Source organism: Conger conger, chromosome 4 (assembly GCF_963514075.1).
Source record: "Conger conger chromosome 4, fConCon1.1, whole genome shotgun sequence".
Lineage (NCBI taxonomy): Eukaryota > Metazoa > Chordata > Actinopteri > Anguilliformes > Congridae > Conger > Conger conger.
This window is the reverse complement of record NC_083763.1, coordinates 13,895,063-13,920,135: the sequence shown is the minus strand read 5'-3', so window position 1 is coordinate 13,920,135 and position 25,073 is coordinate 13,895,063. Positions and strand designations below refer to the sequence as shown.

Genomic DNA, 25,073 nt, shown 5'->3' with positions numbered 1-25,073 from the left:
AAAAAAAAAAGGTATTTGCAAGAAATAAAATCTAACCATTACAATAAAGCGGCATTATGCTTCTCGTGCAAAGGCTTTAAAGAGAAGAAGTCTCATAAATCAAAACTTTACAGAGTAACACCATTCAAAATAAAACAATAACATTGCCAGCAAACACACTTCAGCTGTCGTTTGAGAAGATTAGCAACTGTACATTCTCACACGCCTATCTCTCCTGCCTTGTGAAAAGGACCGAGTGCACTATCTTATGCTTTTTTATCTGCACTGCTTTAGCTGTAGATCTGAGCCCTGATGGTGTTGGGCTGCAGGGAAGGTTGGTTTTGGTCGAGACTCAGACCCTAACTGACCAATTACAGCGAGCTCACCATACCTCCTGCCCTTGGCCTACACAGCAAACATTAAAAAAAAAACTCAATCTCAAGTATTTTTGTCACCTTTTTTTCCTACAATAAGACAAACATATTGCTAACGAGATGAGAGAGTTTGATTCAACATTTGCCAATGGGTTATAAAAATCCACTTGTCAAGCAACAAATTAACTTAAAACCGCTGCATGTGTACAGTAATTCCCATGGTGCACATAGAGGGCGCTAAAGGGCCCAGTGAGCGGAGATCGTCTGTTCTACTCGGGCGGGTCATTCTCCAGGGCGGCGGCTTCAGGCTTCTCCGGCGGTGTCTTCTTTGAGACGGAGTAATAGTAGGTCTGCATCCGCTCCTCCACTTTCGCGAAACCCAGCCGTTCCTCGTGCCTGAAGGCGGGTTAAAAAAAACAACCATGTCATTAGTTTGCCTATATATTTCTCCAATATAATTCTTTAATAAAAATAATAACAACAACAACAACAACAACAACAACAATAATAATAATATACTTTATTTGGTGAGCTGTCAAGCAGGTCAGTGTTTCACAATGGAGCACAAACTATGTTATTATTCAGTTAAAATAAGGGTCAAATGCATACAAAATCAAAAATGCATACAAAACCAACCTGCAATTATAAGCTAGTCTATACATTCTATACATTAGTCATTAGTGTGACTACTGAGACTATAGGTATTGTATATACTGTATATTCTTGACCCCAAATTGATTGAGAGGACATTAATTCTACTAAAACCCCTGCAATTTAATTGGTTCTGGTGAGTTTTAGGGTGCCCTGAGGAAATTATTTAACTGACCCACCACAGCAAATTGCCTAGTTTTAAGGGGAATCTCCTATTGGAGACCTAGCTTACACCATATCATTATAACTGAGGGGACCTCCATGGTTTTGTCAACCTGGTTTGGTTCTCAGTATCGTACCTAGTTATGAGCCAGAAAAGTGTGGCCAATGGATAAGAGAGTAAAAAACCCTCTTCATTGAATTACATCTGATAGCTATAGTTGTATCTTCATGCTGAAATAGACACATTTCATGTGATGTTTTTCCTCTGAAACCCATACACAGGAATGACAGTGGCTTCAGAAAGTATTCAGACCCTCTTCACTTTTTGCATACTTTATTGTGTTGTAGATTTATGAGATGAGCGATTTCAGTGTTTCAGTGAATACTGTCCAAAGCCACTGGATATGCCCGAGTTGCTCAGCTCAAGTAATGGCACAGAAGTGACGTACTTGTATGTCCAGCAGTCCTTCATCAGGGTGTACATGACGTCCGGGCAGCTTGTGGGGCAGTCCATGCGCTTCCCTGACTCTAGGAAGCTCATCACCTCTGGGCCTTTCATTTTCTGCCGGTGACAGGATCAGGACAGAGGAGAGAGTCAGAGACACAGGGAGGAACGGCACATGGGTAATGTCTGTGTGTGTGTGTGTGTGTGTGTGTATGTGTGTGTGCGTGTGTGTGTGTGTGTGTGTGTATGTGTGTGTGCGTGTGTGTGTGTGTGTATGTGTGTCTGTGCATGTGTGTGTGTCTGTGTGTGTGTGCGTGTGTGTGTATGTGTGTCTGTGCATGTGTGTGTGTGTCTGTGTGTGTGTATGTGTGTGTACGTGTGTACGTGTGTGCATGTGTCTGTGTGTGTGTATGTGTGTATGTGTGTGTGTGCGTGTGTGCATGTGTGTGCGTGTGTGCATGTGTGTGCGTCTGTGTATGTGCGTGTCTGTGCATGTGTGTGTGTGTGTGTGTGTGCATATGTATTTGTGTGTGTATGTGTGTGCATATGTATTTGTGTGTGTGCATGTGTGTGTATGTATGTCTGCCTGTGTATGTGTGTGTGTCTGTGTGTGTGTGTGCACGTGTATGTGCGTGTGTGTGTCTGTGCGTGTGTGTGTGTCTGCGTGTGTGTATGTCTGTGTGTGCTTGTGTTTGTGCATGTATCACACATGTATGTATCAGACAAATACATTATTCTTTATCATTTTTCCCTTAACGTGCGCACAACCACACGAATGCTTGGACAGGCACATATGCGCATGCACACACACACACACACACGCACATACACACTGAAAATGATGCTTATACAATGCAAATGAATGGAAATACTTTTATTGAAATTTTAAAAAATGATACAAGTTCAAATGAACTCAAACAAAAACTGTTTTCATAGCAGTTTGACAGGAATAGGTTAATAGACCAGTAGTTCAGTAGTTTGATTCATGATGCACATTAGTTGGCGTATCAAAAAGGCAGTCAATATATATCTATAGGAAAAAAAACATACTCTTTTTAGACATATATGTGGAAAACATTTAGCTATGTTGCAATGAAAGATAACATACCTGTGCCAATTCCATTTGAAAAAGTATTCATATTTCTACTCTAAGCAATCTTGGGTGTACATATGAAATTAGTATGCAAGCCAGTTGAATAAGTGACTTCTGAATGTTTCATTAACCCTTTATGGTGTAAAGATCACAAATATGCAATTAGAATGTTCTCAATTGAACATTCTAATGCCGATGTCACAATCAGTACTGGTAATCCAAAGCAATGCAGTTCTAGAACACTGAAAAAAAACATTCCCATAAAAACCTACTCTTCACAGAGTTAATAGTGATTCCACTATGCATGCCACAAACTTTTAAAATTAAAAAGTACTTGAAGTGAGGTGACTACTTTTTGACTACACAATAGACAATACAATTTCACTCTTGAAGACCAAGCCAAAAATACCTTAAAAATATTAATATTATAATAATTATATACTTGGCATCCTGCCAAAATGTAAAAAAAAAAATGTATTTGCAGGAAATAAAATCTAACCATTACAATAAAGCGGCATTATGCTTCTCGTGCAAAGGCTTTAAAGAGAAGAAGTCTCATAAATCAAAACTTTACAGAGTAACACCATTCAAAATAAAACAATAACATTGCCAGCAAACACACTTCAGCTGTCGTTTGAGAAGATTAGCAACTGTACATTCTCACACGCCTATCTCTCCTGCCTTGTGAAGAGGACCGAGTGCACTATCTTATGCTTTTTTATCTGCACTGCTTTAGCTGTAGATCTGAGCCCTGATGGTGTTGGGCTGCAGGGAAGGTTGGTTTTGGTCGAGACTCAGACCCTAACTGACCAATTACAGTGAGCTCACCATACCTCCTGGCCTTGGCCTACACAGCAAACATAAAAAAAATAACTCAATCTCAAGTATTTTTGTCACCTTTTTTTCCTACAATAAGACAAACATATTGCTAATGAGATGAGAGAGTTTGATTCAACATTTGCCAATGGGTTATAAAAATCCACTTGTCAAGCAACAAATTAACTTAAAACCGCTGCATGTGTACAGTAATTCCCATGGTGCACATAGAGGGCGCTAAAGGGCCCAGTGAGCAGAGATGGTCTGTTCTACTCGGGCGGGTCATTCTCTAGGGCGGCGGCTTCAGGCTTCTCCGGCGGTGTCTTCTTTGAGATGGAGTAATAGTAGGTCCGCATCCGCTCCTCCACTTTCGCGAAACCCAGCCGTTCCTCGTGCCTGAAGGCAGGTTAAAAAAAACAACCATGTCATTAGTTTGCCTATATAATTCTCCAATATAATTCTTTAATAAAAATAGTAACAACAACCACAACAACAACAACAACAACAATAATAATAATAATATACTTTATTTGGTGAGCCGTCAAGCAGGTCAGTGTTTCACAATGGAGCACAAACTATGTTATTATTCAGTTAAAATAAGGGTCAAATGCCTACAAAATCAAAAATGCAAACAAAACCAACCTGCAATTATATGCTAGTCTATACATTCTATACATTAGTCATTAGTGTGACTACTGAGACTATAGGTATTGTATATACTGTACATTCTTGACCCCAAATTGATTGAGAGGACATTAATTCTACTAAAATCCCTGCAATTTAATTGGTTCTGGTGAGTTTTAGGGTGCCCTGAGGAAATTATTTAACTGACCCACCACAGCAAATTGCCTAGTTTTAAGGGGAATCTCCTATTGGAGACCTAGCTTACACCATATCATTATAACTGAGGGGACCTCCATGGTTTTGTCAACCTGGTTTGGTTCTCAGTATCGTACCTAGTTATGAGCCTGAAAAGTGTGGCCAATGGATAAGAGAGTAAAAAACCCTCTTCATTGAATCTGATAGCTATATTTGTATCTTCATGCTGAAATAGACACATTTCATGTGATGTTTTTCCTCTGAAACCCATGCACAGGAATGACAGTGGCTTCAGAAAGTATTCAGACCCTCTTCGCTTTTTGCACACTTTATTGTGTTGTAGATTTATGAGATGAGTGATTTCAGTGTTTCAGTGAATACTGTCCAAAGCCACTGGATATGCCCGAGTTGCCCAGCTCAAGTAATGGCACAGAAGTGACGTACTTGTATGTCCAGCAGTCCTTCATCAGGGTGTACATGACCTCCGGGCAGCTTGTGGGGCAGTCCATGCGCTTCCCTGACTCTAGGAAGCTCATCACCTCTGGGCCTTTCATTTTCTGCCGGCGACAGGATCAGGACAGAGGAGAGAGTCAGAGACACAGGGAGGGACGGCACATGGGTAATGTCTGTGTGTGTGTGTGTGTGTGTGTGTGTGTGTATGTGTGTGCGTGTGTGTGTGTGTGTGTGTATGTGTGTCTGTGCATGTGTGCGTGTGTGTGTATGTGTGTGTGTATGTCTGTGTGTGCTTGTGTTTGTGAATGTGTATGTATCACACATGTATGTATCAGACAAATACATTATTCTTTATCATATTTTAATTAGAATTCTTTCGGCTCTTTGGAAATCCCTGATAATTATAAAAAACATTTGATTATATTTGGTTGATGCTTTTATCCAAGGCATATTGCAGTTGATTAGACAAAGCAGGGGTCAATCCCCCCCAGAGCAAAGTGGCCTTGCTCAAGGGCCCACCAGCTGGGCAGATCTTATCGTGGCTACACCAGGGACTTAACCACCAACCGTGTGGGTCCCAGTCATTTCCCTTAGCCCCTAAAAGTAGAAAAAATGCTCTGGAACCTGCAGGCCATATAATGGCGCTTCCTTCTGCAGTGTTATAACTGCAGAAACAGCCTGAGCATTTCTGCTTGAGGATCCTGTATGTAATTGGCATCCGTGCGCACAGTAGCCTCTTTGTTGGCAGCGTAGATGTCTGGCAGTCAGGCACCCCACGCAGTGCCTGATGTAGATGTTCCGCAGTGAGGAACCCCACGCAGTGCCCCTCCGAGGTCGGCAGGTCTGACCTTGTACGGCTTCCCCCCGAAGGAGAAGGCCTCCCACATGGTGATCCCGAAGCTCCACACGTCACTCTTGCTGGAGAACTTGTGGAAGTTGATGCATTCCGGGGCGTACCACTTCAGAGGCCATTTTCCCGCTGCACGTGCCTGCAAACAAGCACGCACACATACACATACAAACACACACACACACACATACACACGCAGACACACATACACACACAAACACACACACACACATACACACACATACACACATACACGCACGCACACATACACACACAAACACACACATACACATACACACACACACATGCACACATACACACATACACACACACCATACATACACACACACGCACACATACACACACACACATACACGCACACACACATACACACACAAACATACACACACGCATACACACACATGCACACACACACACACACGCACACATACACACACACACACACACACATACACACACACAAACACACACAGACATACACACAAGCACACACACACACACATGCACACACACACACACATACACACACACATACACATACACACACGCACACACACACACACACACATATACACACAGACACAAAGAATGGAGGACAAAGCCACGTTGTTAACTCACTGTGTTGTAGCCCATAGCTTATGATGTCAAATATTCCCAGCAACATATGACCAACAACGCATCGGCCAAAGAAGCACACGGCTGACGCGCATCCTCACCCTGTAATAGTTGCCGTCGGCACCCAGGGCCTTGGACAGGCCGAAGTCGCTGATCTTGGCGTAGTGCTGGTTAACCAGCAGCACGTTGCGGGCGGCCAGATCTCTGTGCACAAAGTTGTTCTCCTCCAGGTAGAGCATGCCCAGAGACACCTGGTGCATCAGCTCCACCACGTTCTCCACGGATATCTGGTCTCTGCGAGGTCACAATTATCACAGACAGGCCAGCTTAGTGATTGGACACACGCGCAAGGGCAATGCTAATTCATGATCATCCAGTGCCATGCATGACCTTGATATGACCTTGATATGTTTTGTATGTGGCTTTGGTTAAAAGTGTCTGCTAAATAAAATGTAATGTAATGTAATGCATGGGTACATGGTTAACAAGGACACACAGTGACCTTAATATGAAGCACCGTGAGTACTCATTTTTATTTTTTATTTTACCTTTATTTTACCAGGAAATAGTCCCATTGAGATTTACATGAGATAACATGTTGCATTACACGCAGCAAGACACAGAAGAACATAGACAATATACAAATAATTTAAGCTAAAACAAGTAGAAACATTTAGTAAAACAAGTGAATACAGTGTTCATTGTATCGCCGATAAGCAGTTTCACATTTTCTAAAGGTGTCAGTGTATGAAGCTTGATTTTCTCTTGTAGCTTCTTCCATGCTGAGGGAGCAGCATAACTGAAAGCTTTTTCACCAGAAACAGTATGTACTTTTGGAACATTAAACAAAATAACGTCATGGTGCCCCCTTGTGGAGAATCTTCAGTCTGAGAAACACGAATGCGTGAGTGAGAGGCTGTGTTCAAACCCGAATATTTGGATGCTACTCATACTTAATGTACTACATTTAAATTAAAATCAACCTGAAATTTAGTATGGATAGTATATGGTTTCAAAGTGAGTGAGTGAGTGAGTGAGTTACAGGCCAGGTCCATGAGATTCTTCACATCTAACAAAGCTAGGAATTTGGAGGAAAGGGACTTACTAACTTACTAACTCTTCCAAAAGTCCCAGTTATAAATTGACAAATAATGTTTCAGCCGACACATTCTTCCTAACCACGTTGCCCATGTAGATTGCGAAGTGTTGTTTTTTTGTTAATAAATCACCAGGAATTCTACGACTGTGTGCAACAGGATGCAATCGGCCTCACTCAACCAAGCAGTGTGACCCCTGTGTGAGTATTGGTTATTCCACTGTGCCACCTGCAAAATAATCTCTACCATCTCTACCAATACTCGAAAAACGTATCCTCCTTTTCTTCTGGATAGGAGAAGGAGACAAGTGGAGGAAAGGAGGATACCTTTTTTGCTGGGATACACCCCTCCCTCTAACACACAGGAACAGCGCTTTAACAGGAAGAGCCACCCGGCAGCCCTGAGAGAGCGCGAGAATGAGATCGGCTGGCGGCGCAGGAACTCACTTCTTGGAGGACAGGAACTTGTTGAGCGGGCCGAAGGCGGCCATCTCCATGACCAGCATGAGGTTCTCTGCCTCGCAGAGGCCGATCATGCGCACGATGTAGGGGTTGTCCAGCTGGTGCATGATCTCCGCCTCCTTCATCATCTCGTCCTTCACCGCCTTGTTCTCGTTTTCGCTCTTCAGCACCTTGATCGCCACGTCGATTTGCTTCCTGGAAGGGGCACGGGCGGTTGGCTTAGACGTTTATTTTTATATACATTTGCCACCCAACTCAGGCCTGAACATGTCCAATTCCCACCCTCTTTTGAAATTCTTGACCGCAATTGCGGTTCATGTGTGAACCCCGCTGCTTTTTTGGGAGAGAGTAGACAACCGCGAGTTCTCCTTCAAGACAGGGGGTGTCACCAGCTGCTTCTTTTCACTCTGCAGACTACGGCTAATATTGCATTGGGTGGAGTCAGAGGAGGACATTTCATGGCAGGAGTAAGTTGGAGGAAGACCTCAGGTGTGTCCCAATACTGGAAAAATACATTCTCCTTTCCTCCACTTGTCTCCTCCCTCCATGCTTTCAGATAGGAGAAGTAGACAAGCGGAGGAAAGGAGGATACATTTTTTTGAGTATTGGTGCACACCCCTAGGCTGGGTTGTTTCGAATCTGCAGTGATATTGATGGAGAGGTGATGGAGCTCTCTCTCTCCACTTCAGCTGATGTGTGGTGATAATTCTGCCACAAAATGGCTGCCACATCACCCAGGTGGGTGCTACACATCGGTGGTGGTTGAGGTGAGTTTCCCCCTCATCACTGTAAAGTGCTTTAAGTCGCTGGTTGGTAAAAAAAAAAAAGCTCTATATAAAAAATGCAAGGAAATGCAAGGAGTTACAGCTGGACTGGAGAGCAGGAAGTGAGGTGACCCCCCCCCAACCCTCCCATCATCCTCATTCTGTACTGTGTGTACTGCCTCCTCTGCCCCCTCTCTCTGAATGCTCACTGTAACCAGTCTGGTACAGTATATACCGACATTAATCTTGGCAGAATTGTCTCCAGTTTCTCTGCATGATTTTTTATTCTTTCTAAACCTGTTCCAATGTCATGAGAAGTATCGGCAATTTGTAAAGATTTACACAAATGTCAGGACATTTTGGAACTTGTGCATTGCGATAATTTTTTTGTAAGCCTGCCTGAGTCTCTGGTTTTCATTTCTGTCTTACATTCCATTCCGCTTTCGCTGCTCCGAGCTGCACAAACTCCGTTCGGTGGCCAACGTAATAATTAAAGACAGATCAGTCTTACAACACAACATCAGTCACACAGCCCTTCTGCTGTTTCGCTGTGTATTTCTTCTATGAGAGCTCGATCGAGAGTGAAACAGCCAGAGAATTAGCAAACCAGGGAACCAGCTTTTGAACAGATGAAAGGAAACACACAGCAGAGCCAACATAGATTTAGCTTCAGGGCTCGCAAGAGCTTGGCTTCATTTAGCTTCAGTGCTAGAAGCAGCTTGGCCTCATTAGCCTAAGTGCTAGAAGCAGCTTGGCTTCATTTAGCTTCAGTGCGAGAAGCAGCCTGGCTTCATTTAGCTTCAGTGCTTGCAAGAGCTTGGCTTCATTTAGCTTCCGTGCAAGAAGCAGCTTTGCTTCATTAGCCTAAGTGCTAGAAGCAGCTTGGCTCCATTTAGCTTCAGTGCTAGAAGCAGCTTGGCTCCATTTAGCTGCAGAGCTATAAACAGCTTGGCTTCATTTAGCTTCAGTGCTAGAAGCAGCTTGGTTCTTGCTGAACAGGGGTAAAGCCGATTCCGTTTGAAATCAAACCAAATCGAACTTGTTTGTGTAAAACATTTCTCATGGGACACTTCATAGAGTAACCTCTTCCCAAAAGTCCCACCCACACAAACGCAAGCCTAGGAAAACATGAAATTGAATGAATGGATTGAAAAAACACCCGCAATGCTCTATGAGGGTTTTCCAGCTAATGAAGAGAACAGAATTGAACCCAGCTCTGCAGCAAAGATGATCCTGCACCTAACATCTCCCACTCTGAGAGCATACCGATACTAAAAAATGCACTCCTTTCCTCCACTCATCTCCTCCCCCCATACTTCCAGATAGCACCCTGTAGCCTAGATGCTTGACTGGGGCCCGGAAGGTTGGTGGTTCAAGTATGGCCACAATAGCTGAGCGAAGGCCCTTAACCCCACATTGTTCCCGGGGGGATTGGGCCCTGCTTAGTCTCGTCAACTTCAAGTCACTTTGGATAAAAGCGTCAGCTAAACAACTGTAATGTAATGAGACAAGTGGAGGAAAGGAAGATAACCTTTGTATTGGCATGCCCCTCTGACTCCCCACCCCTTCCCGTAGGCTTATTTGTACCCCCTCCTCACTTCCTCATCCTGTAGACCCCCTTCTTCACGCAGCCGAAGTTGCCGGAGCCGAGCTCCACCTCGTCGATCATGAGCTGCGTTCTCTTCAGGAAGAGCTTCTTCTCCTTCAGTGCCTCGGGGTCGCTGTAGGGGCTCTCGTACACGCTCGTGTCCATGGGGAGCGTCCTGCGGTCGACGCCCAGACCCTCCGGGGCTTCAGGAAGCGCAGCCAATCAGAGGGCTCCGTTAATCTCATTGCACCAATTATTGTCAATCAAATCAAACAAAGTGAAATTGGCAATAGAAATTTACTTAATTTAGAGTACTTAACTACTTAATTGCACACAAATGTAGAACATTGCCTGTGTGGGGAAATGCATATTTAGAGGCTGCCACACAATCAAGTAAATAATATTCCGTTTTTAAATAATGCGATGAGAATATATAACAACAGGTTCCACAGATTCGCAAAGCCTCATGAGTCTAGAACTGCATTGACACAGACTGACCTTTAGGTGGCGGTGTGTATCCATTCGATTGAAGACTTCGTCTCTGAAAAGAACCAACGATGGTTTTACAAACTGACACGTGCATATGTGTAATATACAAATACACAATAATGAATGTTAGTGAAATATCCTACCGCACTTTCCATATATTAATCAGCCAAAACCAGGGTAACTTAACCTGAACCACTTCTGAAAACACTGTATCAGTGAATTGCATGTAAAAAATGTAACCAGTCTAAGTTGCTCTCGATAAGAGCGTCTGCTAAACGGCTAAAATGTAAACAATGTGAAGGTAATACATGTGAATAATATTAAATATTTGGGCCAATACTTACAACTCCGGGTACTGATGGAGTGGCAGCTTTAATGAATGGAGGAAGAGAGTTAGTTAGTAAATGCTTTGTTTTTATCTTGGTGAGTATTTTCATTTTTAATCAATTTGGCCATGAATGTTCGAGTGCTGAACATTTTGTACTCGCGATTTTTTAGAACTTTACTTTTATATTTGCCATTCATCATGATAAGTCAGGAAGCCATTCACAACATGAATACAGTTGGGTATAAATTAATGCAAAGATGACTACATTACCCGCAGAGTAGTTGGGGTTCACGCAGGGTTCACGCAGTATTGTCACTAAACCATCGGGCTTCATCTTGAGGTACTCCACCAACTGCAGGGGTATAGAGAGAGGGGCGAGAGGAGGGGGGGAAGGAGAGAGAAAGAGGGAACGAGAGAGAGAAGCTAATTCATGCCTGAAATTTGCTTAAAAATAATCTACTAAACGACATCATGCAAAGTCAGTAGCCCTATCTTTAACTGTTCAGTTCAACCAACACAATTATTGCTGTATATCATTGTATTGCTGTATTTTCTTTTATCGCTGTATATTCAAATAAAGTATATTGTTCATCCTCCTAAGACCCAGCAGTTCATTTTGTCCCCTGTAGGGGGCAGGAGGCTCCGGTCTGAATTCACTGTATTCTCCTACTCTAAAACCTACAAGTGACAGTCAATAGAAAGTACAGAGTTTTTGTCTCTTGTACCCTGTCTGCTGGGTCTCAAGAGGATAGGGTTGTACAGAGGAGGAGGATGACTCTACCTGCCAGATGGTATCAAACTTGGTTCCCTCTGGCATGGAGTACTTCCCAGACTTGTCATGCAGTATCTGGTAGTGGTAGGTCGTCTTTCCGTACATCATGGAGAGAGCGAATGTTCCCGACTCCTCCCGATCTCTCACTCTGAGGAACAGCACACGCAGATGAACGCGCGTGAACAAGCAACATCGAGAACGGGCAGACATGCAGCCAAGCTAGCTTCCATCCCACACTGTCTCTCAGTTCAATTCCACATAAGACTCACAGTACAATTAATGTAATGGAATAAATTAAATAAATGTATAATTTTGAAAAAGAAGGGAAACCTACAGTCCCTGAATGATGAACACTTATGAGAATGAAAACTACAAACTATACAGATAATGGAGATGGATAATGGGGTTGTCCCTCATTTTGCAACAGGAGGCCACATACTATCTTGCAGCTAATGGCACACATTCAGTTTTCTCCTCCAGTATGTGAGGGTGTCTTTCTACATTACTGTGTTAAATGGTTGCATTTATTTCTCTAAACACTCTCTAATATCCTGTGTACTACATTCATTTTCCGCAGATTGAGATCGTCAGTGTCAAGACCGGGTCAGAGGATGAGACAGACTGTTCTTGAAAAGATAAATTACAGTTTCTGAGATTCAACAGTTTTATTCGCACATTGCTTCTCACAGAGATGCTGCCACGAAGTCGCTAAACAGAAAAACAGGAAATAGGTGTAATTAGGCAAGACCAAGCCTGAAACCCTGAAGAAACCACCAAGCAAGTTAAAAAAGAACTCCACAGTGGGAAGAAACCAAAAAAAAGGATCAAACAGTGCCGAGAAAAAACTCCCAGACATTGAAGAGGAGGCCACACTGCTTGCAGGTAAAGAGAAACCGAATGGTAAGAGAAGTAATGGTTGTGTAATCAATACATCTACACTATCTAATTAGAATCACACCCACACAAGATCATGGCTTTGAGAAAGGGAACAGAAAATGAACAAGTTTGCCACAGAGTCTACAGAAACGGCAGAAACCTTAAAAAACAATTTGTTGGTACCCTGTGTGGGTCCAATTCCCACCTTTGGTCTGACAAAAAACCGCAGCCCTGTTGACGCACGAACCCAACTGCCGATTCAAATGTGTAGATATCCGCAGTTCCCCGACAAAAGGAAATGAAGCCAGTCTACCACTTTTGATGCCGCAGACTACAACTAAGCTCACACAGAGTAGAGTCAGAGGAAGACCTTTCATATTCAGCTTTGACATGCAGTCCACATGCTCCCGATCGACAAGAGAGAGTGATGAAACGTGGACCCCTAGCTAACTTGAACCCTTCCAAACCCTGGGTGGCACAGTTGTCGATTGCCAGTGTCGCCCTGTGGAACTGCCGGCAACCCTGCCGTGGTTTGGAGTCAATCCGATATCGTGGGGCTGGTCCTCACACCACAGGGTGGTGCCTTCACTGAGCGAGCCACCCAACGACCCCTCCGGCATTTCAACAGCGGTGCGAATGGAAGGAACACAGGAAGTTCAACCCTTTAAAGTGTGAGGTCACAAATACATGATTAGAATGTTCTTGAACACTCTAATGCCGAGGTAACAATCACTACTGGAAACTGAAAACAATTTCTAGAAGTTCTAGAACACTGACTAACACTGACGCTCCAAAAAGTCTACTCTTCTAAGGGTTAAAGAATGTGTAGTTGTAAATCTGCAGGAACAGAGACTCACAGGAACTTGCCGTCTGGTTGCGCTCCGGAGTAGAGGCGACGCTCGCCCTCCTGGCGGTCTATCTTGCCGTGGTACCAGGGCATCTTCTCATGGGCGGTGGTGGCGATCAGTTTCTCCAGCTGAGGGGCCTGGTTGATAATGGCCTGCTCCATGGCCTCTCCCTGTGATTGTGGGGACAGACGGACAGACGGACATACGGACAGATAGTTAGTGCAGAACTAGGCCCAGTACGGACATACATAACTCTTCAATCCACTTCGGGGGTGTCCAACTCCAGTCCTGGAGGACCTGGGTGGGTATTTCACAAAGCAGGATTACTGAGCTGGCCGGGTAACTGCACTGTAGGTGTGACGTGGTAGTTAGCGGTCTCTAACCCGGTATCTAGTTAGCGGTATCTAACCCGGTATCTAGTCAGCGGTATCTAACCGAGGTGAGCCAGATAGTGGTATCTGACCGAGGTGCGGCAGGAAGTATTCAAGCCTCTCCACCTCGGCAATCCGGCACAAAATGGCCGCCGCGCATCACCCAGGCGGGCACTACCCCCCCCTCCCCCACCACCACCACCACGCAGCAGCCGTGAGCGGCCTGTAACAGCGCCAGGGCCCCTCTCACCTCCAGGTGCCAGGTCTGGCGCACGTACTCGCGCAGCATGTTGTCCCGCAGGCTCTCGAACACGCCGGCCCGCACGGCCGTCTCGGGCGGCCGCAGGCAGGGCTTGCGCAGCGTGGACACCAGCCCGTCGGGGTCCTTGCTGTAGTACTCGCACAGCTCCGCCGGGCCGCAGTGCGGCTTGCCCCCGGCGATGCAGTAGGTGCCGTTGAGCTGCTTCTCCACGGAGTAGTGGTGGAACTGCAGGTTCCACACCAGCGAGAGCACGTAGCCGCCCAGGCTGCGGAGGCACTGCCGCAGGAGGAACAGCCCGTCCGCCATGCCCGCCAGCTTCAGGCACTCCTCCGCCTCCGCGCGGCTGATGCTCCCGTAGAAGAAGGGCAGGTCCGAGGCGGGGTCCGACATGGTGTGTGTGTGTGTGTGTGTGTGTGTGTGGGAGTGTTTGAGTGTGTGTGAGTGTCTCTCTATGTGTGTATATGTGTGTATGTGAGTGTGTGTGTGTGTATGAGAGTGTGTGAGCGTGTGTGAGTGTGTCTCTGCGTCTGTATATGTGTGTGTGTGTGTGTGTGTGGGGGTCTGGGAGGATGAGAGTTTATTTTTGACTGCCGATCAGGGCGGTCATTTCACCGCTTGAAACAACGTTTGGAATTCGGGGTTCCTTCACAAATTTTCTCTCTTTAGGATATCTGGGTTTGGGAGAGGAGCCAGAGATAAAGCGAGAAACAGCAATAAAATTTAAGAAAAACAATAGCATTTTGCATGTTAATAATGTTAAATAGGAAATAATATCGCCAGCATTCATCACTCAGAGTGTAGTATTCTTGCTCTGTATTGAAAAAACTTTCGAAATGAGACACTTGTTCTTCACTTTTCCTCATACACAGCAAAAACAGACTTAGAAAGTGTTTTAGTCATGTGTCTTAAATTCTTTTTTTTCCCTCTAAAATATAAAATATTAAAGCAAAGTTGCTGCTTGCTTGACAAGTGAAATTTTCTTACTTCATTGGCCAATCTTGAAATTAGTCAAACTTGCCTCACCAATATTTTTCAAAGAAAGTAAATAAAATTGAATTTTAAGTCTAAATATAAGACAAAAGTAGTTGTTGAGACTGAATTATGTTTTAGTTTTTGCCGTGTATCTTGCTTGTGTGTGGGAGGTTGCTGTGAATGCTTTCTCTACACTGAAGTTCAAACACACCCGCACCCTTTAAATTAGCCTCTGCTAACCCAGGGAAAGGAATAACAGCATGTTCTCTCAGAAACAGAGTGGGAGGCATCTATCTTACAGAAGGTGCAAACTTTCACTTAGAGAAGAGGAGTGATAATCGCCATTACTGATTTTTCTGAAATCATCTTTGTGGAAATTTGTTTTCGCATGGAGACTGGATTTTTATGAACAGGTGTTGGCAATGGGTTTTATTTTGCAGTTCAGGCTCATTTTCACATAAAAACACACAAGCATGCACACACACATACACACACAGATGTGTGCACATGAAGGAGTGTGTGCTGTGTGTGTGCTGCTCTGTAGTGTCGTAAAACAAACTCAGCTGAAAACAACCACGACCGGAAGTCCGCCCCCACACCTCCCTCTCTCTCCCCCCTCCCCAAACCTCGCGTCATAATGTGCTCACTCTGCCTTCCGCAGGTGCTTGAGGTTCTAGAATGTTCCTTGGCTTCCTTCAACCGACGGGTAGTGCATGCTGGATCTGAAGAAGCGGTTTCTTCGTTATTAAACACATGTGCGTCATTGAAAAAGTGGCCTCATCCTCACGAAAGACGTCCGCAGTATGACTTATTCGTAACTGACCCAATAGAGGGAATGACGATGTGCTGCAAATACCACGAAATCTTAAAGTCTTAAGCATTAATCTTATATTTAGACTTAGAATTTTATTTTATTTTTTTGTTAAATATGACAAAAAGATTTGCAATTGGGATGAGACATTTTCACTTGACAAGCAAAAAGTCAATTAAAACAAGCTAATATTTTCTTTGTGAGAAAAATGAAATCTCATTACAAGACTGCAACACTTGTCAATACTTTTTTTTTACAGGAATGTAGGAATAGCTGGGAGGACAAAAGCCACCAGCCACCAGCCACCAGCCACCAGTCTTGCAAAAGGGTCAACGGGATTTTTGTATTCTCCACAGACCCAAATACAAAAATGCATCTATTGCTATGCTATTGTTTCATCCGGCAAGGGAGTATTTTGTTGTCGTAACTCAATTTACTTATTTATTTGTTTGTTTGTTTGATGCTATTTCATCCTGCAGTAGTCCAGATTCAGTGGCAAACTGTGGAGCCCGTTCCTGCACTGAAACCGTGCTTTAACAGGGTGAACGCCCGAGCAGCCCCCCTGAGCAAAAGCAATTCAAAAATGACAATATTTTGACGGCCGATGAAATAAAATGAACACAGTTGAGAGGCGAATTAGAACGGGAGAAGATCACAGTCTTTTAAAATGTATCATAAAGATAATCGGATGAGAATGGTGGCAATGAAGAGCATAACAAAAAATAATTATTTGCAGAAAGGCATGCCCTTTTTGAAAAAACCGCAGGAAATAGACTGTTGACAGAAAACATAAGATAGATGCTAAAATCGGCATCACACGCAGTGTGTGGTATTGCTAAGGAGATGGATCTGATAACCAGTGGAAAAAGTTGATGACAGCCGGTGTCAGCTGAGAGATTTTTTGTGAACAGGGGGATTGTATCTCCGGAATGAGAGACACAAGGGCTATGTGCAAAAAAAGTGGTAGATTTTGTTAGCCCCTTAACCTCCTAAGACCTGGCGTACACATGCGTGGACTCCACATTTTGGGCTGTACAACCATAATACTTAATTCTTAAGACCAAGAGTCCACATATGTGGACATCATTTTTCTCAAAAACTACATCATGTCAAAAGATGATGCTTAGTTTTTATACTTATCAGGTCCCAATAAGCCCAAATAGCAAAGAGAAGTTAAAAATGCATACCAAAAAAGAGTGCGGGTCTTAGGAGGTTAATTTGCATTTATTGCTTTTTTCTAGGTGTAATTTTCCATCACTTTGGTAAACTCACGGTTCCGTCTCTTCATCAGAACGCAGATTATTTTTCTGAAATTTGCATTTTGGCTCGCATGGACTAGCTGAACATGAGTTTGGCTGGCTGGCGTTAATTTCATGGCTTTTTTAACCATGTGTGAAAGGGTCATATCGCCCACCTCCCAACTCCAAATTTCCCCTGCCTCTGAGTTTTCCGTCTGATAAGTGAAAAGCACTGACTGCACTGTAGCATTTTCCAGCCCTCTGGAGGTTGGCTAATCGTTTTCACATTTAAAATGCAAAAATGCCGAACGTACCCCCTCTTTCAATGATAAACGTTCAGTTCAGTTTCTTTCTGTGTCAGCACAGGTTCTGTTTCCGTTGACATATTGAATGAAACATGACCTCCTCCTCTGTTCGAGACTGTAACGTCATCCATGACACTCGATTGCTGCCAGGACACATGTGCAGTCCATGATGGACAGTGGGGGCTTCCAATCAAGGAACGGAGGGATGAGGACAAAAAAGTTTGGTGATTAATTACAAACTAGCACCAACCTAGAACTGTGCAAATCATTTGAAAACCGGACATTCTGTCCTGAACTGCACATCTGGCAACCCTGGGTCTTTTAGCGGGGTCGATCATGCATAGTGTGGGCCCTCCGCTTCCTGAAAACAGCTCCCCCGCCCCCCCACACGCTCCTGGACAGTAGAAGTAGAAAATGGCTCCAAAAGAACCACATCTATGATAGAAGACTCCATAAAGAATCCAAAGCGCTGTACAATTGACGATTTAGGGGTTAGGCGTCTTGCTCAGGGACACTTCGACACACCCAGAGCGGGGGATTGAACCGGCAACCCTCCGGCTGCCAGATGACTGCTCTCACCGCCTGAGCCAGTGTCCTCCCGTTGAACCAAGATGGCTTCCTCTGTGTAGACAAGCCAAAGAGCCCTGTTCTTCTGAGAGTGTACAGTACAATGTGCCGGCTTCAGGCTGCCCACATCCACAGAGCAGACTGCGGTGTGGCTGTGGTTAGGACCCCCCCGGGGGCCGCATCAAGGCCAGAGGTCCCCACTGACCCCCCAGGGAGACGGCACAGCCCACGGAGGCAGCGGGAACGAGGACAAGCCTCCCCACCGTCTTTTCTTGTGGCTTTGAGCGCCGGCTCTTCAGACTCACCAATAAGCAGCTCCTGTGCTCTCTCTCTGCGGCCTCTGCCTCCTAACCACAGGAGCGTCTGGCTGTTAGCAGGTGTTAGCAGGTGTTTACAGGGGCAGCCTGGAGCCTAGCAGGCCTAAGGTGCTTGACTGGGACCTGGGAGGCTGGTGGTTCAAGCTCCAGTTTGGACGCAATAAGATCGGTGCAGCTGTTGGGCCCTTAACCCTACATTGCTCCAGGGGGGAATTAGTCCCTGCTTAGTCTAATCAACTCCACGGTCATAGTCACTTAGATCACATTTCTTCCCCATTCTGACTTTTGGTCTGAAAAACAGCTGAACCACTTGACTATGTCTGCATGCTTGTATGGATTTAGTTGCTGCCACATGATCGGCTGGTGCCTGACTAAATATTGAACAATTTAAATATTGAACAATTAGGTAGACCTGTACACGCTGATGTACAGGTCTACCTAATAAAGCGGCCACCCACTACAAAACCAGTTTTCACCTAATCACCTAGATGCCGTTTCACAGACTTTTCACCACATATTTCACAGACATATTAACTGGGAGTTTTCGTCGTTACTCTGCACTTAATTATAGCAGTCGATTAAACTGTTAACTCACTGATTTTCTGGTGAAAACAAAAACCAGCAGAGCATGCGACTCTCCAGGACCTGGGTAGCAGACCCCTGACATCACTGTGCATGGCCAGCCTTCAGTGAGTTTTTAGAAGACGCATCGAGGCTAGGATAGAAAGGGCTGCAGTTATTGCAGTCAGCGGAGGTGACAATTCCTGCTGTGTTCCTCTCGTATTTAACCATTTCTGTTTGGCTGGAACAGGCAGAGACACTGCCCAAAATTCCCAAAATTCCCAAAATGTATTGGTCACCTTATTTGTCGATCAAATCTGTTTCTTGTTTCGATCACGGAGGCCATAGTTTGACTCGTCAGGACATCGGGTTTTTTCACTGGCACTGCCGCAACGACAGCGTTTGTGAGTTCTTTGAGTTAATCTTTTTTCCTCATGAAAGAAACACAAATTTTGCCTTTTCAATTAAATTGAAATATTCACACGTGAAAAGCAAATGACTGGAAATTAACTGGCCATATTCACAAGTGATTGGCTCTTTCATACGTGAACGGAAATTTCCACATTCGAGAACAAAACGCGTGATACGTGAAATTCTACGATTAATGACTGACTTTTTAAAATGTGAACTACAATTTTAATTTTACAAAACGTGACTTTAAATAGCATAGGATACCTTTTCTCACTCTCGCTTATTTGTATTGTTCACAAATTTTGGATGTTGACGTGTTTTTTTAAAATGGTAGTTAGTGTAGGCCATTGTGGTCAGTGTGAAAGATTATTTATTATTATTATTGAAATATAGATACTAGACATACAATACTGTGCAGAAGTCTTAGGCACCCTAGACTGTATTATATGTTTTTTGTGTGTGTATTAGTATAAAAGAACACATTTGAGATTTCCAAATATTAATTTTCCAAAAGATTTCATTTTTCATATTTATATTTAATTTTAAAAAGTAACATATTACTGTAAGCAATTTACTACTTTTTACATAAAAACCTGATCAAGGCTGTCTGAGATCAGAAGCAAGGAGCCAACCAAAGTCTGCAGAAGAACTGTGGCAAGTTCTCCAACATGGAACAATCTCCCTGCTGATTGTCTTAGCCACCGCTATCCTGAGGTTCTATATCTGAAGTGATGCAGTTTTAACGCTGAAGGGCGGTCACAAAAAATATTGATTTGATTCAGTTTTTAACTATTCTGCCAAATTACTAAAATGTAATGTAAAATGTATAGTATGTTTATTTAGGACCTTTTTAATTGAATTATTTTGTATAGAATGTTATACCAGTGCCTAAGACTTACAGTACTGTATATTACTTCACTACTTAATTTGCAGTGAATTACCTCTTGAATCTGACTTTGACCCAGAACAATTTTGTGAATCCTGTGCTGTGCTTTTGTTCTTGTGCCCTTGCTATGTTCAACAGAGTACTTGCCATCATGAAGCAAAACTGCTTCTATCATAAAGATTTCTCAAAAATAATTGAGTAATTGATTTACTAACAGGATTTTAACTCTTTATGTAATTTAGAAAATAGAGGTTGTTTTTTTATCAAGCAAACAGGAAGTGACAACATATCAGCCTTGTGCCTTATGAGCAAATGATTGCTTCTTGAAGAAACCACAGACGTTGCCTAATGATGCTGACGTTTCATTTGTTGGTTCAAATAACATTTACCAAGACTCACTCATAAATAGACATAATAGCCAATACACACTATGGTAGTATTTGTATTTCTATATTTCTGTATTTCCTTTTTTATAATATGCATCATTCAGACTTCAAAGCACAGTTATTTAATTATTATTTGTTCGTTATTACTGTTTTTTTAAACAGCCTGTTCAATGGAAACAAAAAACGTTTCCTGTACGAGACTTTGATCAGCCCACTAATGCATGCACCTATCTCAATAAAGCTATTAAATGATAGAGCAAAGGCAGCTAAATCTTTCAAGAATACCAGGGAACATTCCGATTTTCATTTGCTGTGAGATAACTTCATAATGTGAAGGTTCCACAAAAGTTCTAGAACATGTCTACTGTTCCGACAAAGGTTCTGTCTCAAAGTCACAGAAAATCACTCATAAAAACTCTGATGGTTAACAAAAACCTTAGTATGCATGTCAAACACATTTTAAGAATTTAAGAATGTCTGAATTAAAAATACTGAAATTGTACAATGATTTGTTCTGCATTGCTAATATTCCTAATAAAATGAATACAAATAACCATTGACAATTCAAACATTTTTTTCAACTTGAATTACAAAATAGCACTATATTTCATGGCTGGTCTTGTGGTGTTTCCTGCGACATAAAACTGACAATATGATATAAAAATAAATCTATGTCTGACATCAGGCTTTGCATTGATAAGGAATCATGTCGGTCAAAGATTATTAGAGTGATATAACAGTAAAATAATCAAATGCTTTATAGATGTTGTTAGAGCCTGTCACTTGGATATTGTAGCTATTCCGATGGGCCCACTTTCAGCACGAGAAGCGAATACTTTAAACTCACTAATGGGGTTTGAGCCTGAGAATACAAGTCAAAGCTATGATGCTAATGAATTCACAACACACAGATGCAATTTAATGTAGAACAAACAACAAGTCTTATGATAGGATTCATAAATAAGACTTTTTATAAATATAATCCTAGCTGCACAGTCACACATGTGTTACCCTGTGGTCGGAGCAAAGCTATTTTGTTTTTGTTGTGCTTCAAAGAAAGAACAAAACATTCAGAACAAAACAAAAACTTTTGGACTTTTCTCTTCAAAGATTTTTCTTTCAGGTTTGAACTTGAACATGAACATTTTCCTGAGAAAAACTGTTTATTTCAGTGTGTTTTATTCTTTTTCTGATGACTGAAATTACAATATTCTCGTATTCAAATGTTCATGCTTTTTTATGAATGTAAATAATATTCAACATTTGTATTTCATAAATTATAATTATTATTTGCAGTATATGGCCAGGCTATGTAATTTCTTAGCCAAACAAAGCCACAGAGAATAGCTTTATATGCAGTAATTTTGTCATTTGCTATATATAAAATACTTTTCATGCTTGTTAATTCATTTTAGTATAGCAATATTTGATTTATATTTCAAATAATAATATAATATCCATTACAGTTTCTATATCAGCTTTTGTTTAAAATGTAACAAGGTAATCCACATTCAGTGGATTTTTTTGTAAATATACAAAACATTATACAATTGAAAGAAATCATACTGCACGTACTTCTTAGCACTATTCAAACATAGGCTAAGAAACCGTTTAAATATATATATATATATATATATATATATATATATATATATATATATATATATTTGAGTATCATTTTTGTATGAGTATTCTTATAACACAATGAGTTCTTTTAACAGAATGGCAGCTGATAACTGCTTTTCATCAAAGCCTATGTTTCTAAATACAGGAGTTAGAAGCAAACTAGATGATAACTAGTGTGCTTCAGTATAATTTAGAAGATTTAGAAGAACATAATGGCGTGGTTGTGGCTGTGTTATAGAGTTTGCACTGAGGAAATGTGGAAGATGAATCTTAAATAGTATCTCGCGCTCTTTGACTAATCCACAGCGCAATCATGCACCTGTTAACTCGGATCAGAAGGTTCTCATGCACATGCACTCCTGTGATGAAATGGCAGTTATATTTCCAGGCCTGCATAGACACGCAGTCAAAATATAGGCCTCAACGCTTAGCTTTCCATTATATTCACCTTATTTTGTGAGTTGTTCCATAACAACTGTTCTTTCTTTGAAATGGCAGCCAGTAAAAGACAACTATTTTGCCCCATGTTTTCATATTTTCACCTGAAAGGAGTTCATCGACAGACAGAAGATGGCGTATCTCTCTCGCTTGCACCAAAAATGAATAAACAGAGAGAAATAATCCTAGAAGCACAAAGACACTCACCGTGGGTTATTTCAAAGGTAGTGGCGTGTCTTGGAGGGATGATGATTCTTCTGCCTCTTTCTGTTCTCAGTTGCTGTTTCTTAGGCACAGACGATGGGGAGAGCTTGTTCGGACAGAGAAAACTAGACAAAGTGACAGTTCACGGCTGATCTCTGGTCCTCGCCCGAGACGAGTGTCTCCTTTAAGCGTGCGGGCGCCCGACGTGGGCTGACACAAGACACAGAAGAGACCTGGATTCTCTTCCTACTTCTGAGAAACAGCAAACTACTTTCTCTTAACTGACAGAATTTGGGGTAAGATGGGGGGGGTGGGAGGGGTGGTGGTTAGGGCGGAGGTAGGGAGGGTTTTGTCATATGTCGTTATCGTGCGTTTTAAAGCTCGACAGAGAGGTGCCGCTTGGCAGGCATTATTAAATGAAACCTTCCCAATGCAATTAAATGATGATGATGCTGATGATTTGATGATTCATTCGATCCGCCATCTGGCGTATCGGGGCATCAACTGCAAGGTTCCACTTCAGTCTGCCCTGGGCCGCCTCCTCCATTCAGCCCCGGCTGAGTTCTACTGCCCCCGTGCCTACCATGTCATCTAAGGCTGTTCTATTCTTTACTCCCCCAGGTGGAGCAAAATTGTCAGTGTGAAATCAACACTGACAGAATTATTTTTACACTGACAGAGTCACTTTTACCCAGCGATATACTATATAGAGTAAACTTTGCCAGAGATGAATTAACACTGAAGATTTCATTGTGTGGCAGGGGGAGGGAGGTTGGGTCTTTTCAAAGTACAAGGTTAATCAAACTCCCTGCCTTCACTGGAGAATCCTACGCATCTCTTCAGTAGCTGTAGTGAATTTTCCAGTCAGGTTGTGGGAAAGGCAGGTAGTTTACTCTGGTGTAGTACTTTCTGTACATTCCGGTATCCTCCACCAAGCTCCATTCAATGGGGGAGAGGGGTTTTAGTGCCGCTGCACCCAGGGTCTGGGACGGACCTACCTGAGTGCATTAGGTAGGCCTACCTGAGCACATTAACTCTTTTAAAACACGGTTAAAAGTGTACTTGGCTTATGACATTGGTCGTTGGCTTATAACACATACATAGCATGCTCTTCTTCTGGTCGTGTAGGGTGTATGTACCTCTCTTCTGGTTCCCTGTTTTATTGCTTTGGTCTTGTTATTTTCTTCTTTTTTCTTTTGTACTGTACAGCACTTTGAACATGGGAAAGGCGCTTCACAGATAACATATAGTTTATTTATTCTTATTATTATAGTCTGGAGACCTCCAGGATTCTGATCCACGTGGTAGAGTTGACAGGTGTGAAGGATCAGAAGGCTGCCTTTGAGGTATTCATCCAAGAAATGCATAAAAAATATTTATAGATTTCCAAGCAGACCAAATCCCCAAAGTGTACCCCAGCCCTCTTACAGAGCTCGAGATCTCGGGCTGCATCCCAAAAATGGTCTAGGCCGGGGGGAAAAACGAACAGATGCAGTGACGTCATCAGTATGTCACCTGAATTTAGTTTTCGATTTTTATTCATATCACTACTTTTGGGTTTCACCACTAACTGCGTTACTGAAGGGTTAATATATCCACAGACCATACACGCGCGGATACAAGAATCAGTCTATCAAACTTAGGCTTGTATTTGTTCAACATTTTCTCTTAAGTTTAATTCGCAATTACAAAATTGCGAGTGTTACTTTTTTCCCCTTCACAGAGTGTGGCAAGTTCTACAGTCACTAAAACTGACTAGAGACGCAGTACAACTGCGTGTGAAAAATCAACAAACACTTGAATTCGTTTGCTTGGGATAATGTTGATTGAATTGATTCATAAAAATTGTAAGTTATCTGGGTCATAGTAAAACGGTGACTTTCGTTATGTCGACGCATACAGGACATTGCATAGGCTATAAAACCATGCCGTTTTCTTAAGATGATCCACAGAGGGCGCTCGGAGCTAAGTAAATTGGGTTGTTAATAATAATAATAATAATAATAATAATAATAATAATAATAATAACGCAGCACATGTGGTCTTTTTCGTAGCACTCTTGTAATTTATAATAAGCATGTACGTTAAACTCAGACCTGTCTTTATCGCTCAAGTCTTTCGGGGGAGAGACAGAAAGCCGCAGCGAGAGAATTTCTTTGGAAGGAGCTCCTCCGCGCGCACTGTCGCTGTTATTACTTTTCTCACTTCCTGGTCTTC

At 42.7% G+C, this 25,073-nt stretch overlaps 1 protein-coding gene across 2 annotated transcripts; it reads right to left on the bottom strand.

The window, feature by feature from the left end:
* Positions 1-23: 23 nt before the first annotated feature.
* Positions 24-23,129, bottom strand: LOC133126108 (tyrosine-protein kinase ZAP-70). 2 transcript variants are annotated; one of them, XM_061237952.1, is made up of 13 exons: positions 22,860-23,129; positions 14,123-14,805; positions 13,511-13,671; positions 11,787-11,925; positions 11,276-11,357; positions 11,022-11,047; positions 10,687-10,729; positions 10,199-10,391; positions 7,822-8,031; positions 6,380-6,572; positions 5,641-5,781; positions 1,616-1,728; positions 24-749 (listed from the first exon to the last, which is right to left on the bottom strand). In XM_061237952.1, exons 2-13 carry the CDS (start codon positions 14,522-14,524, stop codon positions 623-625), a joined length of 1,830 nt encoding a protein of 609 aa, XP_061093936.1. In that variant the 5' UTR covers positions 14,525-14,805; positions 22,860-23,129; the 3' UTR covers positions 24-622. The 2 variants fall into 2 exon arrangements, with proteins under 2 accessions (XP_061093936.1, XP_061093935.1); XM_061237951.1 differs by lacking the exons at positions 24-749; positions 1,616-1,728 and adding exons at positions 2,471-3,916; positions 4,784-4,896.
* Positions 23,130-25,073: the final 1,944 nt, after the last annotated feature.

Excerpts from the sequence above, each read along its gene's own strand:
- LOC133126108 (XM_061237952.1), bottom strand. The coding sequence starts at position 14,524 with ATGTCGGACCCCGCCTCGGACCTGCCCTTCTTCTACGGGAGCATCAGC. Across the intron at positions 13,672-14,122 it reads GCCAGACCTGGCACCTGGAG|GGAGAGGCCATGGAGCAGGC; the intron begins GTGAGAGGGGCC and ends CCACAATCACAG. Across the intron at positions 10,392-10,686 it reads ATACACACCGCCACCTAAAG|CCCCGGAGGGTCTGGGCGTC; the intron begins GTCAGTCTGTGT and ends CGCTTCCTGAAG.